Source organism: Denticeps clupeoides, chromosome 16, assembly GCF_900700375.1.
Source record: "Denticeps clupeoides chromosome 16, fDenClu1.1, whole genome shotgun sequence".
NCBI classification, from domain to species: Eukaryota; Metazoa; Chordata; class Actinopteri; order Clupeiformes; family Denticipitidae; genus Denticeps; species Denticeps clupeoides.
The window spans coordinates 9,017,986-9,033,131 of record NC_041722.1 but is presented as its reverse complement, the minus strand read 5'-3'; the positions used below and the strand labels follow the sequence as shown (position 1 = coordinate 9,033,131).

Below are 15,146 nucleotides of genomic sequence, written 5' to 3'. Positions count from 1 at the left end.
TTTTTTCTAACCAATGGAAGGCAGCGGTTTGCTCGCTCAGCCAATAGCGTCTAAGAATAAAAAAAACATTTCACAGGTCAAAGGTAGCGTCGTCCCCCCTTCTGCTCTCGGTGGACATAAAAAATAGGTGAGCTTTGGTTTGTAATTATTACAAAGCGATTATTTTACGTCCCAACTTGACCATAAACATTAGCATTTTACAGAGAACTGAATGAAAATCTTTTATGTTCGACTGTAAACCTGCGCGTTTATTTGACCTTCTCCTACTTAGCAATGTTTAGCTTTTTTAGCAGCTAGTTCTCGTCTCTTATTTCAAGTTACAGTGTAGCTGAAATGGACAGCAAAGCACATTGAAACATTACCTCGGTTGTATGCTAGATCTGTGTTCTTTAGCAATGACGTTTAGCATTACAAGACACTCAGCCTTCATTTAGCACTGCGCTGAGCCACTGCCACTGACCCTTGCTTTGCATTATTTAAAAAATAAGTTAATTGATGATCATTGTATATGCTTTTTTCTTTTAAAAACCCACTACAGTCTGTAGTCACCCGACCCAACCATCGAGTGACCCCACCACCTGCCAGCACAGCTGTGTCAGGTGAGAGAAGTTGGTTATGGAGGAGGATCACAAGCCTCGCACAGCAGGAGTGGACAGTCCACCCCGACTAAAAAGATTAGCGGCGTTTTTAATCTGAGCTGTTCTTTCCCTGATACCAGCGCTTGCGTCATGTGAGCCCAGTCATTTGAGGGTGTAGTCTGACCTGCAGGCATCATGGATGGAGCCTGCGAGGGTGCAGCTGAGTCTTATTCTGCCTGTCAGTTCGACCCAAAACAGACTGCGGAGGCAGTCCCAGTCTTACACACACACACACATCTGCAGACATTGGTGATGGTGGAACAATGGACAATGAGGGGGGGGGGAAGTCAGACTGTTCATTTCTGAACGCTTTAAGCAGCACTAACACTCGTGTTTTGACAGCGGCTTGAGGTTCACATATACTGACACGAGCACAACAAACAGAACCAACTATGATGCTGAAAGGTCATAGGTTATTTTGAGCTGAAACTACACCTTTTTTCCAGTAGTGTAGACATCACAGGTAGTGGATTTCTTTCACAATGTTTATTTCCTTCAGTTGAAATGAACTTTTGATAGATTCGCACTGTGGCTGCTTTTCTCACTGTGTATCTGAATGCGCCATATAACACTGTAGCCATAACATGTCAAGCGGTTCCTGGGCAAGTTGTTTGCTTTTCCGTATCTTTCTGAGCTGTGCCAAAGACTGGGTGTAAGAATATAATGGCAGTGGCTGGGAAGGAAGCAAGATTTGAATCAACATTCAGTTTGTTTGAGAAGCGTTGAAAGGAAAGCAATAGTCTCAGATGTGTGGACATTGATGAGGGCATAACTCTTTATTTAAGCATTATTACATTTTTATTCTGATTCTGTCCAGTGGTAAACACCCAATATATTTTTAGCTCTCTGTCAACATTAGAGACACGTTCAAGGCTAATAATAGAGTTCTGGTTATTTGAAATGTTCAGAATGCTGTCTGTCTGTGCGAAGGTAGGGCCTGTTGGAGCTGGTGGGCTGCTTTTTGCACTCTGAACAAGGAAATCAGCTGTTGGAGTCAAAAGGGAAAAGCCAATTGTGAACACCTCTCCCGATAAGATCTGCGTATTCTCTCTGTATCAATGCAGACTCCGATATGAGCCAAAGGTCAGACAATAAAGCTGAGGCGCAGGCTTCCACATCCCTCTGAGGAAGTGGGTTGAAAGGAATATTTATTTTGTGATGGGTGGTCAGTGCATTTAAGGGAAATGTATTGCAATCCCACCACTTGAAATTGTCATCCTGCACAGCTGCTTGAATTGTATTATTGGGCAGGAACACATGCTCATTTATTAGTTTTAATCAACCCCGCCCGTGAGTGAGTGAAGTGAACGGGGGAGACTGTTCTGATGTCCTGACTTTACATCTGTTTATGTTTAACTAAGCAGGTGTCACTGTATCTTATCTGCCTTGGTGCGGATTAGCCCTGCTTCTGATTGCTGTGCCGATAGCTTTAGAAAGACCCCCCGTCCCCCACAATGTTTGGCGCAAGCAAGTAGCCCAAACTCCAATCATGGCATATTAGGGTACACAAAGAGGGCTATCATTGGCCACCCTCAGCTGCCTTCTGCTGCCTAGAGTGTAGGGATCAGAGCGGGGAACCCCCCGGCCTTCCTGCAGTCTCCCTCCCATCTGCGATCTCATGGGAGCAGTGTCTTATTTAACATGGGCAGGATCCCATGTAATCTTCTTAAGTCCCGCACTGCTGCCACAGCCCTCGCAATCATGTTTTGCTAATTTGACAATTGTAATGAGCGCATCTTAAACCTTCGGCCCCACCCCATTCCCACACTCTCTCACCCAGTCTCCCAACTGCCTCCCAATGGGGAGGGCATATTTCAATGCATCCATATCAAGGAATCAATCTTGGGCTGGCAGCCATTCTCTCTGGGAACCTGCTGAAGATTTCCATATCCATCAGTACCTTTTAATTAGGAAGTCTATAATTACATGGATTATCTTATTCTATCTCTGCTGATAATCACCTGCTGGTTTGGGATGCAATACATTAATCAACCTTATAAACTTGTATACTAATCAGTCCACACACCCTGGACATTAAAACCATTTAATTATGGCAAATATGGGAGAAAGATCATTAATATACGTATTTTGCCATGTTAGATCATGTAAAAATATACATTACACATGCACAAACCAGTGTAAAGAATTTGTCTGTTTTATATAATAAAATTATGATTTAAAAACACTCTTTGTAATACTGAATGCATTTATTTGTTTATGTCTTTATTTAACAATAGCACTTGACTCCTAACTACTTCCTTATGTTAAGACCCTATCAATTCAAGATTGTGACCCTTTCTTGTATCATTTTGGTGGATTATGGGAGGTTGGGCCCAGTGGCCTGCAGATGGTTTGCCTATAAGTGCGTCTGTTCTCCATTTGGCATTGTGTATGTTTTGCATGTAATCCTGGCTTAGGAGGGTCGTGGCATTAATTTCCAACTGTAATGGCATTAATTTAGATTCAGACTTTTATTAGATATCAAATGGTTTTCCAAATGCACAGGGGGATTTGGGGTAATAGATCTTATCAAAGGTCTGTCAGGGCCCAGCTGCAATTCGAATGAATCCTTTTTGATTCCCGGCGACTTTCCTCACAATACCCAAAACAGAGATGCCATGGAAGACCAGGCGGCCACATATGGACCATCCCTTGATATCATTCACTGGCCGTATAATCTTATTATGCTAAATCGCTAATCCTCACCTACACCAAGTGCTCAGAACGGCAGTGGTGGCGATGATGGGGTGATTGTGTTGTGAAGGCTGTGAGAGAGTCTGGCCTCTCTGATCCTCTGCCATGTAAAGCCGGTCAGAACGGCAAACAAGGCCTGGCCGGAGGAGTCGAGAGAGGTCACCTATGAAAAACTAGGGAGCCCAACGAGGCTGGACCGAGAGACTTATAAGAACCAAAATGAGAAACAGTGGGGGGTGATTATTACTGCCAGGCAGGATGGTGAAATATCCTTTTGTTTGTGTTAGCTTACGTAGAAGCCGGTGTCCATGTACGGTGTTCACAGGGATTTTTCACCCACACCTTGCAGCAGTTGTATTATTGCACTGGGGTATAAGGAGCCGTTGGGGGAAGAAGGGGGGTGGTAAAAATTGGACCAAGAGCGACTTTCGGTGAAGCTTGGCCTGCTGTGGAGCATGGTGAGAGTCAGCTGTCCGTGAGTTTCTTGTTCTCTCACAGTGGAGTCACCTTCAGTCAAGCAGAAAGACAGACGGGGGTGGACAGATGAAAGGCCAGATAGTTCATTCATATGGTTTTCTGAGGTGGGGGTGGGGGTTAAGTTTGATGACTATGAGATTTGGTGGCTAGGACAGGATGGAATGGGATGGGGACAGGGGTCCGGGTGATTGTTGGTGGGTAATGGGATTAGGTATAGCACCTTTTGTGGCACGGAGCCACCTACCTGACTTTGTGTGGGTTGGGTGTGTGTCTGTGTGTCTCTGTGTTTCATTGGGGGTTGGTGGGGCGGTGGGGTTTAATCCTTTCCCATATCTCTGATATAATTTCCAAGAGGTTTGGGTTTGGCTTCTTTATGGTCTGCTGGTCAAGGTTAATTCCATGGACCGAACAGCCTATAGGATGTCATTGGTGGGGACAGAATTCATCTCTGGCCACCTCAAGCCAAGCCTCTTCTGTTGCTGGGATAGACTTGATGCATAGCCATTAAATGTTACTTTTTAAAATGTTGTTTCACTTCTGTAGGATTTGCTTTGTTCTGGAAAATGCATTTTGCACGTGGAAGTCTTATTGATAGACGCTGCTGAGCAAAGATTGACTCGCATGCCCTGCTCATCTGCCAGCTAGACGGCCTAGGAAAAGTCAATACGGTGAGTGGGGATGGATTGTTTGTCCAGACCAGGGCCAGAGTTTTATCTGTTTAAGTGCCAGTGTTGGACCATAAACAAACAAAGAGCCCGGCCTCGTGTTGTCATGGTAACTCAAAGCTCCTCTTCAGCTGGACAGGGTTTGAAAGTGTTGACATTTAAAATGATGAACAGCTGCCAGACCTGTCATCTTCAGGTTGAGGTGTCAATTGGACCCGTCACCTGCAGGGTCAAAAGCCATGCATTGTTGTGGTGACTTATGGGGGATTGTGAGAATGTAACACCAGAGAGGGTGTTGGAACTGTTTCTTGCTCAATACCCGATAACTGCAGGGTCATTCCATGTGAAATCACATCATCTGGGATGTGCTTCATACTTTATTTTAAATGCTTTTTGGGTCACTCAATTTGAAACCACCGATGCTCAGCCATCTCCGAATTGAAACATTTTGTGGCATTGTCCTTGGTCCCAATTATTAAAAAAAAATGTCCTGCACAAACACTGTTCTGAATTATTATTAGTATTGACTGTGTTTTGTATTTCATCTAATGCTGTTGTATTGTGTGACAGGTCCTCTACACTTTCTGGAATGTTTCGCCGCACACTTGGGAAGGCGTTGGGATTTGTTGGTTACACCATCCAGTATGGATGCATTGCACATTGTGCTTTTGAGTACATTGGAGAGTTTGTCGCTGTAAGTCTGATTTTGACTTGTGTCTGTAGCAGCTATACCCACATATGTTTAAATGAATTTCTATATACCGGCAGTGTTCTGGGCCATCCATGGAACCAACTATCACAAACCACGATGTGGTGTTCTCAGAGAGGATGAGCAGACACCTTTTCAGGATAGATAAGTGAGTGTTTTGAACTTCAGTGGCAACATCAGCTTAGTTTGAACTATTTTAACGTAACAATTTTTTCAACCCTACCAACACAAGCTCTTAAATAACATTTTCTATGAAATTCATTCAGGGGCGACATTGTCATTGTCAAAAGTCCCTCCGATCCGAAGATAAACATCTGTAAAAGAGTCATAGGCTTGGAAGGTGACAAGATCTGCACGAGCAGTCCCACTGACTTCTTCAAAACTCACACTTATGTAAGTATTGGTCAGGGGGGAAATGTTCATGGTGTTCTGGCAAAAAGTGGACTGGGAATACAGTATGCAGATACGATTGTCCCCGCACAACTCCGCTTTTATCGCTACACGTGTAGAGGCACACACCGTGCTGCTGGGTAAAATATGTCTTTTTGACAGCAAGCGCTTTGCCAGCGTATTATGAACCAGGGGCTGGAGGACCGCTGCATCACTGAAACAGTTGTTATTGCTTTCTTATTACTGCTTTCACCCTCGCTGACTGCAGCGGTACTCCTCAATTTCTGGGGAACCTGTTGTGTTAGTGCCGGCTGAGTAGACCAGATGATTGGGAGAGAAGAGAGGTAAAGCTGCCTTTTCCTCTGGAGCAGGTCACAGCAATGGCAAATGCGGCAAAAAGAAGCCCTATGATCTGTAACCAACCTTAGGCAATTCATCCATTTTAAGGAAAATAAAAGCATTTTAGTATGATACAAACTCTTATTAACTTCAAGAAATGAAGTCAAATTTTCCAGTATTTAGATAAAAAAAAAAAAAAAAGAATGGCGAGATCAATTCTGACATTTTCCTCATCTTATGAAGATTTATACCAAAAGCACAATATGAATATATTAATTTGATAGTAAACTTGACCCATATTTCTGTTTAAGTAGCCCTTACTGACTTAAGTACTGACACCTCTATTACTTCTTTTATTATAGAATAAAAAGCACAACAGTCTACATGAAAAATCTGTAACATTTGTTTCCTGAATATATATGACTGTGACGTAGACCTAATAACTTTGTTTCTGATTCCATCAGAGTTGAGTTAAGAGATAACCAGCAGCACGGTCTTCTGTTAGAGCGTATGTCAGCATGCTAACGAGATTTAATTGAACGGCACGTTGGCATATGCTTATTAGATGCTTTTTTAATGACAATTGAATTCTCAGAAGCCAAGCTGTTTATCTCTTGTTTGGCCAACATGAATTTATGGATAATCTCTGTGTATTAATGAATGAATTCTAACAAGCCGATTTGAACAGCAGATGTTTTGATTGAATATAAGCAGTGATCATTGTCGGCAGTGCACAGCTTTGTGCTTTGAAACCGTATCCTTTTCTTGTTTTTTGGCCAATGAAAATGTGGGCTACTCCAAAATACACTCCCCTATATTGTGACGACCATTACGACAATATAATGCGTTGTTCATCCTGTCCGCACATATAGAGTGGACAGAGGAGAGTTAATTAGGGACTTGACAGCCCTACTCTCGTCGCATGATGAGATTATTCCTAATTGATGTCAGAGTGAATCAGGACTCGGTCCGCTGCTGTGTTGGCTGACAGGTCTAGCCCTGGACTAGACGCCGCGAGCGGGTCTGAAGGCGTGGTCTCGCTCGCACTCACTCACTCTCTCCCGTGCTCTCCTTCTGCTCTGAGGGGGATGGATTAGGTGGGGGGGGGTCACTTTTTGACCAACAGCCATAATGACCCTGTCTGAGGTTCTGAAATAAGGGAAAAAAATATAAAATTGTGACCCTGTCTGTGACCTGTCTCTACGAGTGACTGGGAAGACACCCGGAAAAACTGTAATTATACCATTTAACACAATAACAAGGGAAGAGGGGATGTCATTGTAACTGGAGATCATTTTTTGAGTGAGGAGAACTGAGTGTGTACCCTCGCTTTCCTGCAGCAATTGTTTTAAGCACACATACACAAACGCACACAAACACACCGACACACGCACACTCTCACAAACAGAATGCATATAAATAAATGTAATAATAATGCGTATAATGCAATAATGTAAATGCGTATTAACACACTGCATGTCCAGTAATAATAATGTGGAACTACAAATACCAAATGTATTGTCTCTCTTGCTTTTTCGTTATTTTACATTTTTCAACACATGTAGGTACCAAAAGGGCATGTCTGGCTAGAAGGGGATAACCTTCAAAATTCTGCAGATTCCCGAAGTTACGGCCCAGTTCCATATGCCTTAATCCAGGGACGTGTCTGCATAAAGGTACCAGGGGAATAAGAAAATTTTAAATTATATATTATGTTATATAACACCTGTTGACCATTATGACCAAAGAATGTAAATTATTAAATTTTTTAATTAGGTATTTCAAATGAAATCTGAGTTGATGTGTTGGTCGATCTGTTTTTTATGTCAAGTCAAAGCATCTCATCCTTTGTAATCCTGGAAACACGTCGTCTTGCTTTTTCTAATGAGCCATGATACTGTTTGGGTCCAAATAATGTCCAAGGATCCTGTGAAATTCTGTAATTGTCTGCATTGGTGCATGAATGATTCCTAAAATCTGATCATGTCACTGATGGTAATAAACCGGGACATTCCCATTTTGCAAACAGTACTTCAAAGAATTACACAGTACCATATACAGAATATATATGTATTTTGCAATAACTTCAACAAGACGATCTCTTTAGCTGCTGCTTTGTACAGGTCTTTTCTGTTTTGTTTAATTGTGGGATTAGAATGAGCCATGAGCCAACCATCCATCCATGTACCAGGCACAAAACATGTTATACACCTTCTACCGTGATTCATCATGTTTTTTATTTTTGTTGTTGTTTTTTTATCATTTACCAGTTAACAGCTTTTTGCCCCCATACTGTCCCTGTAGTAGTGTGACCATGACCAGTAACCATAATTGGATAGGTGTGTAAGCTGTATTCATGAACACCAAGGGATAAAATACTACTTACAATAGGGTATTGTAACGAACTTAATAACAGTGTGTAGTACTATTTTTGACTGTGCAAATTAATTTACTCTCTCTCTCTCTCTCTCTCTGTAGCTCTGGCCACTGCACAACTTTGGGCCTTTAAACCAACGTCCACATGACCGGATTAAATGATGTTAATGAATGCAATAATTTATCTGTAAATAAAGTAGCTTTTATTTGAAATAACTTTGCATATTATTATGTTGCTTATTTACAGTAATAGTAATATACTTAAACCAGTAATTAGCACTCCATTCACGGTTCACCTTGAAATGTACATCAGATCTAGGTTAAAAAACAAACCATTTCAGTTTAAGTAGACTCTTTGGCAATTCATTAGTGCATTTTAGACTATTTTCAGGATTTAGCCTGGAAATGTTTTTTTATGGATGTACTATATAAGCAAGGCTTTCAATGTTAAATATTTCAGCTGGCTTCAAAGGCAATTGAAAAAAAAAATACAGTTTCCTTTTAGCTTTACAATATTTATAAATCCAGTCCTCTCTCTCTGTTTTGTAGAGCAAAGGGCAGATTTCATCCTAACATAGCAACCAGTGACCTATAGAGGGGGTCAACTGTTAATAAAGCAGCAGGAATGTAATGACCCTGTCGAGCTGAGCTGGTTGTCCCATTCATAGACTACTTTAAAGCAGTGAAAAGTTTGCTTGCAAATGCTGAGGTCGAAGTGTGCTTTTTTTTCTTCTTCTAAATATGCATTCTAGGTATACCTGGGCACGTGATATCAGATACATTAGTAAGAGTAAGGTTGGTTTTGCTCCATTTTTTCTCTTTAGATGCCTTTGGTGAAGCAAACATTATAAAATCTTGATGATCATGCTTGTGTTCAATCCAATTATATGATATGAACTTTAAATGGAGGACTTACCATACCCTCATAAATCTTCAGAATGTTACAAAGATTATTCAGCTTTAATTATGCCTTATGAAAAGGGGTCACACTGCTTGACACTTTGCTGAGTGGGCATTAATGAGGCTGGGACAGCACTGCTGACCTGTGCAGGAATACAACAGGATGACAGCAAACTGTCAGGGGGTGTAGGACATATCATGCACCCTGCTCACCATCCAGCATCAGGTACAGATGGAGATGAGACTGAGAACCTGTGGACCGCCTGAACACCTCAAAACAGGATCTGCTGCAAAGGCCAGGGCATCAAAACCACAATAGTTGTCTGCAGTAGATAAAGCAATGGAACCATAAAAGTGGTAAATGTATGATAAACTGGTATATGTTTTAAATAAAACATAGAACAGTGGTGACCCAGAGCGTTGCCCCCAGATGTTGACTGCATTAGACATTCATGACACAAATCAGTGGGGTTTCACAGGGTTGTCTGGATTGAAGACATTGCGCATGGATAAAATGTTTAAAAGTAGAAGCTATTTCCCAACAACGCACAGGGAGACCCAAGTATAATGTCGTTTCCCATCTGTATGTATTGCATGTAAAATTACTGGAGAGCAGAACCATCCACCTGCACTATACTGATGCTGTGTTATTTTTTGCTTGTAGGCATGAGAAACTTTTCCTTGATAATGAGTTTCTAATCTTTCAGGCCTTATATGTTACTCCAGGCCAACTTTATGCTAACAGCGTATGGGGTTTTTCATTCAACAAGGGGCTCACTTAATTTTTGTTGAGTGTCGACATTAATAAACCCAATCGTGATCAGGAAGGCCTCCAATAACTCCTCATGAAAGAGAAGTCCCAGAAGTAGTCCTCACTACCTCTCGGTCTCTTAGCTGATGAGGAATTGACTGAGGAAGCTCTTTTCAATAAATAAAAAAAGAAAAGAGAAAAATGCTTTCAGGCCCGTCTTTTAATCAAGCTTCAATGGCGGCTTTAATTAAAACCTCATAGGCTCATTTGATCACGAGGTGAGATGAGCTTGTCTTTGTGAAAACGTCCGACTGGAATCGGGCACGAGTGGAGGATGCCCTCCCGCTTGTGCGGCAGTCGCGCGGGACTGCTAATGTAGGGGAATCTTCCGAACCGAATCCATACCAGACAGATGGTATTGCGGCAGAGATATTGGTTTCTTCCTCCCAAGTGCGCCTTTGTTGTGCTGAGACCAGAGACGGCTCTATCAATACACATAGCTCAGCGATCAAAGCGCCTCCTTCCAATAAACAGGCCTGCCTCGTTGGTGTAAACTTTGGACAAATTGGATCTGAAATGTAAACAGATGGATGAAGAAGGTTTGTCCTTGATGTCATAATTAAACAGAAGTAAGCATTATGTGACTTGTAAGTTAAAAAACAAAAAAAAAAAAGTTAAAATAAAAGTTCTACTGGGTAACGATGCACTACAGGCACACAACAACATTGGAAGGAGAACTGTGTCGGTGTAACAGGTCTTCTGAGATGAACATAAATCACTGTTTAACCAGAGGAGGTGAGGAGATGATTTTTAATCTGACTAAATTTGGGTCTTGGGAACCCGGTCCAAGTGGTTGCACGCTGTTTAGGGACGTAGTTCAAGTTTTCAGCCTGGATCCCACCCTTACAAGCCCACGTTGCCCTTGACGAAGACGAAAGTGAAGCAATTGTCATTGTGGAACACACACAGCACACAGTGACACAACAAAATGTGTCCTCTGCTTTTAACCATCGCTCTTGGTGGGTAGTGGGCAGCCATGACAGGCCCCTGATTACGAGTCGGCTTCCTTACCCACTAGACCAACCACTGCCCCTCTGATCCTGTGTTGCTCTAGTGAACGTGAGCTGTATTAAAACAGGGAAAATAACAAAAATAGCAAGACAGCCATCATGATTAAATTAAAATTCCTTATATCAGGTTGTAGCAGATTCCACAAGCATTTAATACTAACAGTTAAGGAAAAACAAAGCAATATTAAATAATACAGTAATATATTATTTTTCTTATTAGATTCAGCTCTCAAAATATCCTGACTGCTGTAGAAGTACGAACATGATTTCTACTTTCAGTGATAAGCAATAAAAGTATAAGAAGTTTAGCTGTGTGAAGAGAAGTTCTACGGAGCTCCATGAGTGTTTGCCCTCCAGATATTAGCACAGTTGCAGTCTTTGCTCGTTTAATAGTAAGATGCGGGGGATGGGGGACTGTGTATACTCACTAGAGGGTCCTAATGGAGGACGAGGGGACATTTCTCCTCAGGCGAGGGGGTGGGCGCAAGGGGCAGGAGCCCAATCACCCTGTGTAACGGCGAGCCAAGTCTGACAGACATGACCTATATCCTTACCCTTTACAATCATCATCTTTTCATACACACACACACACACACACACATACACACACAAAGGTTTGTGAAGAGCAGTATGAGGATATAAACAGGGCACTCAGCTGGGACACCCACTCCGCCCTGAATTTTCCCGATCATCGATCGTCATTCACCACAGTAAATTAATTATCCTTAAAAACTTGCATTGATGTCACTTCAATTTAGCCTTTTTTTTTATTAAATTAATTGATCATTTAACAAACATTAGTAAACATGCGTCCTTCTTCACTGGAAACCAGTATACCAGTTCTTGATATACAACACAATATAATATTTAATTATGTAATGTTAATGTAAACTATTTAAGAAAATGCAGTACGACTCAATGAATTACATTTCACTGTGCATTTTGATCATGAAGACATTATGACAGTATGTTTCCATTACATAAAAAATATAGCCAAAATTATAATGCTACATGCTACATTATCATGACGATTATTACAACAGTTGCATTTTTTTTATCTTCATGTAGGAAGAAGAGAAATGTTAAAAAAAAAAAAAAAGCCTGTGGATAGAAGAGGCGTGAGTGCAGATATGTGAACTGCGGCCACGTGACTGAAGGGAACGAGCAGTAGGACAGTGGAGAGCCAGGTTAATTAAAACCGGGGCGTCGGTCGGGCACAATCTGCCAGCGCACATCTGACGTCACTGCGCTGTGCTGACACGGCTTTCTGGGTAATTTGCTGATGGACCTGCTTGTGTTCTGGACAATTTAGCCGCAGAGATGGAGCAGAGTAAACAAAACAGACAGACGCTGTTCTAGGCAACGCCGAAGAATAAACACACACATGCTTGCCACACACACACACACTCACACAGAGACACAAACAGATAGTGCTTCTGTGAGATACGAGGACCGACAGGGGTGGCAGAAGGGGTGGGAGGTGTACAGGATGGGGAAGGGGGTGTCACAGAAATTGACCCCACTCATGTCAGGAAGGGTAAGGCAAGTTGCAAAAACTGGAAAAACAATTCAGTGCAGCGTGTTTGTCAACTCCGAGCATCCAACGGCAGGATTGGACCCCCCGTCTTTTTTTCTCCAGAAGACATTACTGAGGCGGCTCTGCACACAGAAGCCCCCCTTGATTAGGATTTGAAGGGAAGGAACATTTTCTCGATGGCCCCGGGAAAACATTCCCCCCTGACATCCCTGCTCGGTCGCGTCTCTCGCCGATAAAAGGAGCTTGAAATTCCTCCTGCAGGTCCATGAATATCGAGTCGTGCCGACATCGATTAGAGAAGGTCACGCCTCTTTCCCACATTACGGCCCACATTCGCCCCTGGGGAAATCCATTTATGGGGAGAGGGGGGTGGTAGAGAAGAAGGGGTCAGCGGTGGAAAACAACTTAGATCTGTACAGCCAAGCAGCGAGCTGGACGGTCATTAGAACGTGGCTTTTGGCGAGCGGGGCCTTGCGTGCGTGGGAGATGGTGTTCCTCTGCCTTTCACTGTAGTTCAAAAGCTGAACGGCATCCAAGCCTGGTTAATGATGCACTGGGCAACAGTGGACTACAATAACCAATGGTCCCAGGCTGGCCAATTAGTGTCCAGGACAATTAAATTCCCAATTCGGAGGCAACTGGGAAAAATGGACGAGTGCAACTAATCTTTTCAGGCAATTATGTTAAAAATGAATTAGAATAGCAGTAAGGCCGGAGTTCTCTTCCTCTGTTTGTTTTTTGGTGTGGACTTCATTTGGAAGAGTGAATAGACAATTGACAAGTCACAAAGACAGGGGAAAGTTAGAACATCAGCTATTAACTTCATCTCTGGATAATGGCACCTTTATGAAGAAGTGGGGCCTTCAGAATAAAAAAATATATATATTTTCCCATTAAGAAATTCCATTGCTGTATCAGAAATTTAAAATGTATATATTGCAATATAACATATAAGCAAATTGTTGTCAATCATATGTTAAATCTAATGTTATAATTTCAGAATAATTTGACTAGATTTTCTCCCACACACCTCTTTGAGAACTCACCTTGAAGGAACCTCTCTCAAACGTTTCATTCTGAAATTTTGAAAGGCACTTTAATTAAAGCTAACAAAGTAAAAGGTATCTTCTACCACATTTAACACGTCTTTGATGTGTGGCCATTGATTCAATTAAACAAAGGACTTCAGAACGTACCGATAGTACCAAAAGAAAGGATTATATTGACTCAAGCAGAGCAGATTAAGACCAGGTCGGTGTTGGATTTCACAGACGGATCACACAGGGGATAAAAATGCAGTTTATGCTGGTAATTTGGAGTGAACACGTCATGAAGGAAAGTTTTAAAATTACACACAAAAAAAAGATATTTACATAGCAGTGCAAAAAAGGTTAAAGTTTGTAAATCTTGGACTCACTAAGTCTTGCGCAGCATAACACATATACAGCCACATAGCTGCCTAAAGCTTTGCGTATTAGCATTTAGATGCTTCCTGAGCTGAACTGCAGTTGCAGGGATGGGAAAGGTCTTCCTGTTCGGTATTCCAGCAAGCTAGGCCCACTATCGTCTTCATGAATGTTTCATGTTTGTGGAGTTTATTTTTCATGCAGCATAAGTGTGCACCCAAATGCAGGCATGCACACTGTACACTTAAAGCGTGCATTTTAACTTGGGATGAGGGGCTCACAGCATACAGTAAAAGCATGTCTTGAAAAGGCGACAGCCTTCTCCACCTTTGACACACAACAACGATCTTCCTGTATTAGGTTGTGACAGTCGACCGAGCCAGCTTATGTGTCATGCTGCGCAGGGTTTGCAGCCGCGTTGGACGTCATGATCACTAAGCGCGCGGGCACTGAGCTTTAATTGAAGATACATATTCGAATATCTCTGTAGAGGGCTATAGAAGAGCGGTTGGCACTCTACAGGTTTGAGCACCGTGTCATGGTCCCGTCAATTTATGACGCTCCGGTCTTACGTTATCCTGACTGCAGTTTCATGTCTGCTCTGTCTAGCGCTTCCATGATTAACTTGATTGCTTTCATCCGTTACTGTTAGTATAAATGCATACTTGCTGTGTCATGTGCATGTTGCATGTCTTTTATTTTATTAAAAGCCATTGGTTTGGAGTTTTTTTATTTTTTTCTTGTGTCCTATTCTTTCACTGCCACATGACCCTGACACTCCAGTTATCTGAATGGAAGTACATGTGGAATCAAAAACTATATCATTCAACACTGGAGGAAGGAGCGGGTAGATAAAGCGATGTATGCGGTAAGGTAAAAAAAAACAAAAAAATCCCTTAGTGAACACAACAGCCGTCTGAAGCCGGCTGACCGCAGGAACGTCGGAGTAGCCTCAGGAAGAAACGGCGCCCTGGCAGCATGAAGCCGGCGCACTTCACAGCAGTCATAACACGCTACTCCTCCTGCCACACGTTCCCTGCTGCAGGAGACAGGAGGAGCCGGGAAGGCAGCTTTAAAAAGGGACTTTTTACACACTCGTTCGGCCCTGGTTCAGCGCAACGCAGTTTATCAGATACACGAGTGACTGCAGATGTCAAAACAGAGGCTGAGGAGCAGGATTATCCGAATCATCTT

At 42.3% G+C, this 15,146-nt stretch overlaps 1 protein-coding gene across 3 annotated transcripts; it reads left to right on the top strand.

Moving 5' to 3' along the window:
* The first annotated feature begins 56 nt into the window (after window positions 1–56).
* On the top strand, window positions 57–8,504 carry immp1l (inner mitochondrial membrane peptidase subunit 1). Of its 3 annotated transcripts, XM_028957203.1 has the most exons (8): window positions 82–127; window positions 539–599; window positions 4,353–4,477; window positions 5,045–5,168; window positions 5,243–5,331; window positions 5,450–5,576; window positions 7,478–7,588; window positions 8,391–8,504. In XM_028957203.1, the coding sequence occupies exons 4-8, from the start codon at window positions 5,064–5,066 to the stop codon at window positions 8,448–8,450; spliced, it is 492 nt and encodes a 163-aa protein (XP_028813036.1). In that variant the 5' UTR covers window positions 82–127; window positions 539–599; window positions 4,353–4,477; window positions 5,045–5,063; the 3' UTR covers window positions 8,451–8,504. The 3 variants fall into 3 exon arrangements, with proteins under 3 accessions (XP_028813034.1, XP_028813036.1, XP_028813035.1); XM_028957201.1 differs by lacking the exon at window positions 4,353–4,477 and having other exon boundaries at window positions 57–127; XM_028957202.1 differs by lacking the exons at window positions 82–127; window positions 539–599; window positions 4,353–4,477 and having other exon boundaries at window positions 4,493–5,168.
* The last annotated feature ends 6,642 nt before the right edge of the window (window positions 8,505–15,146 follow it).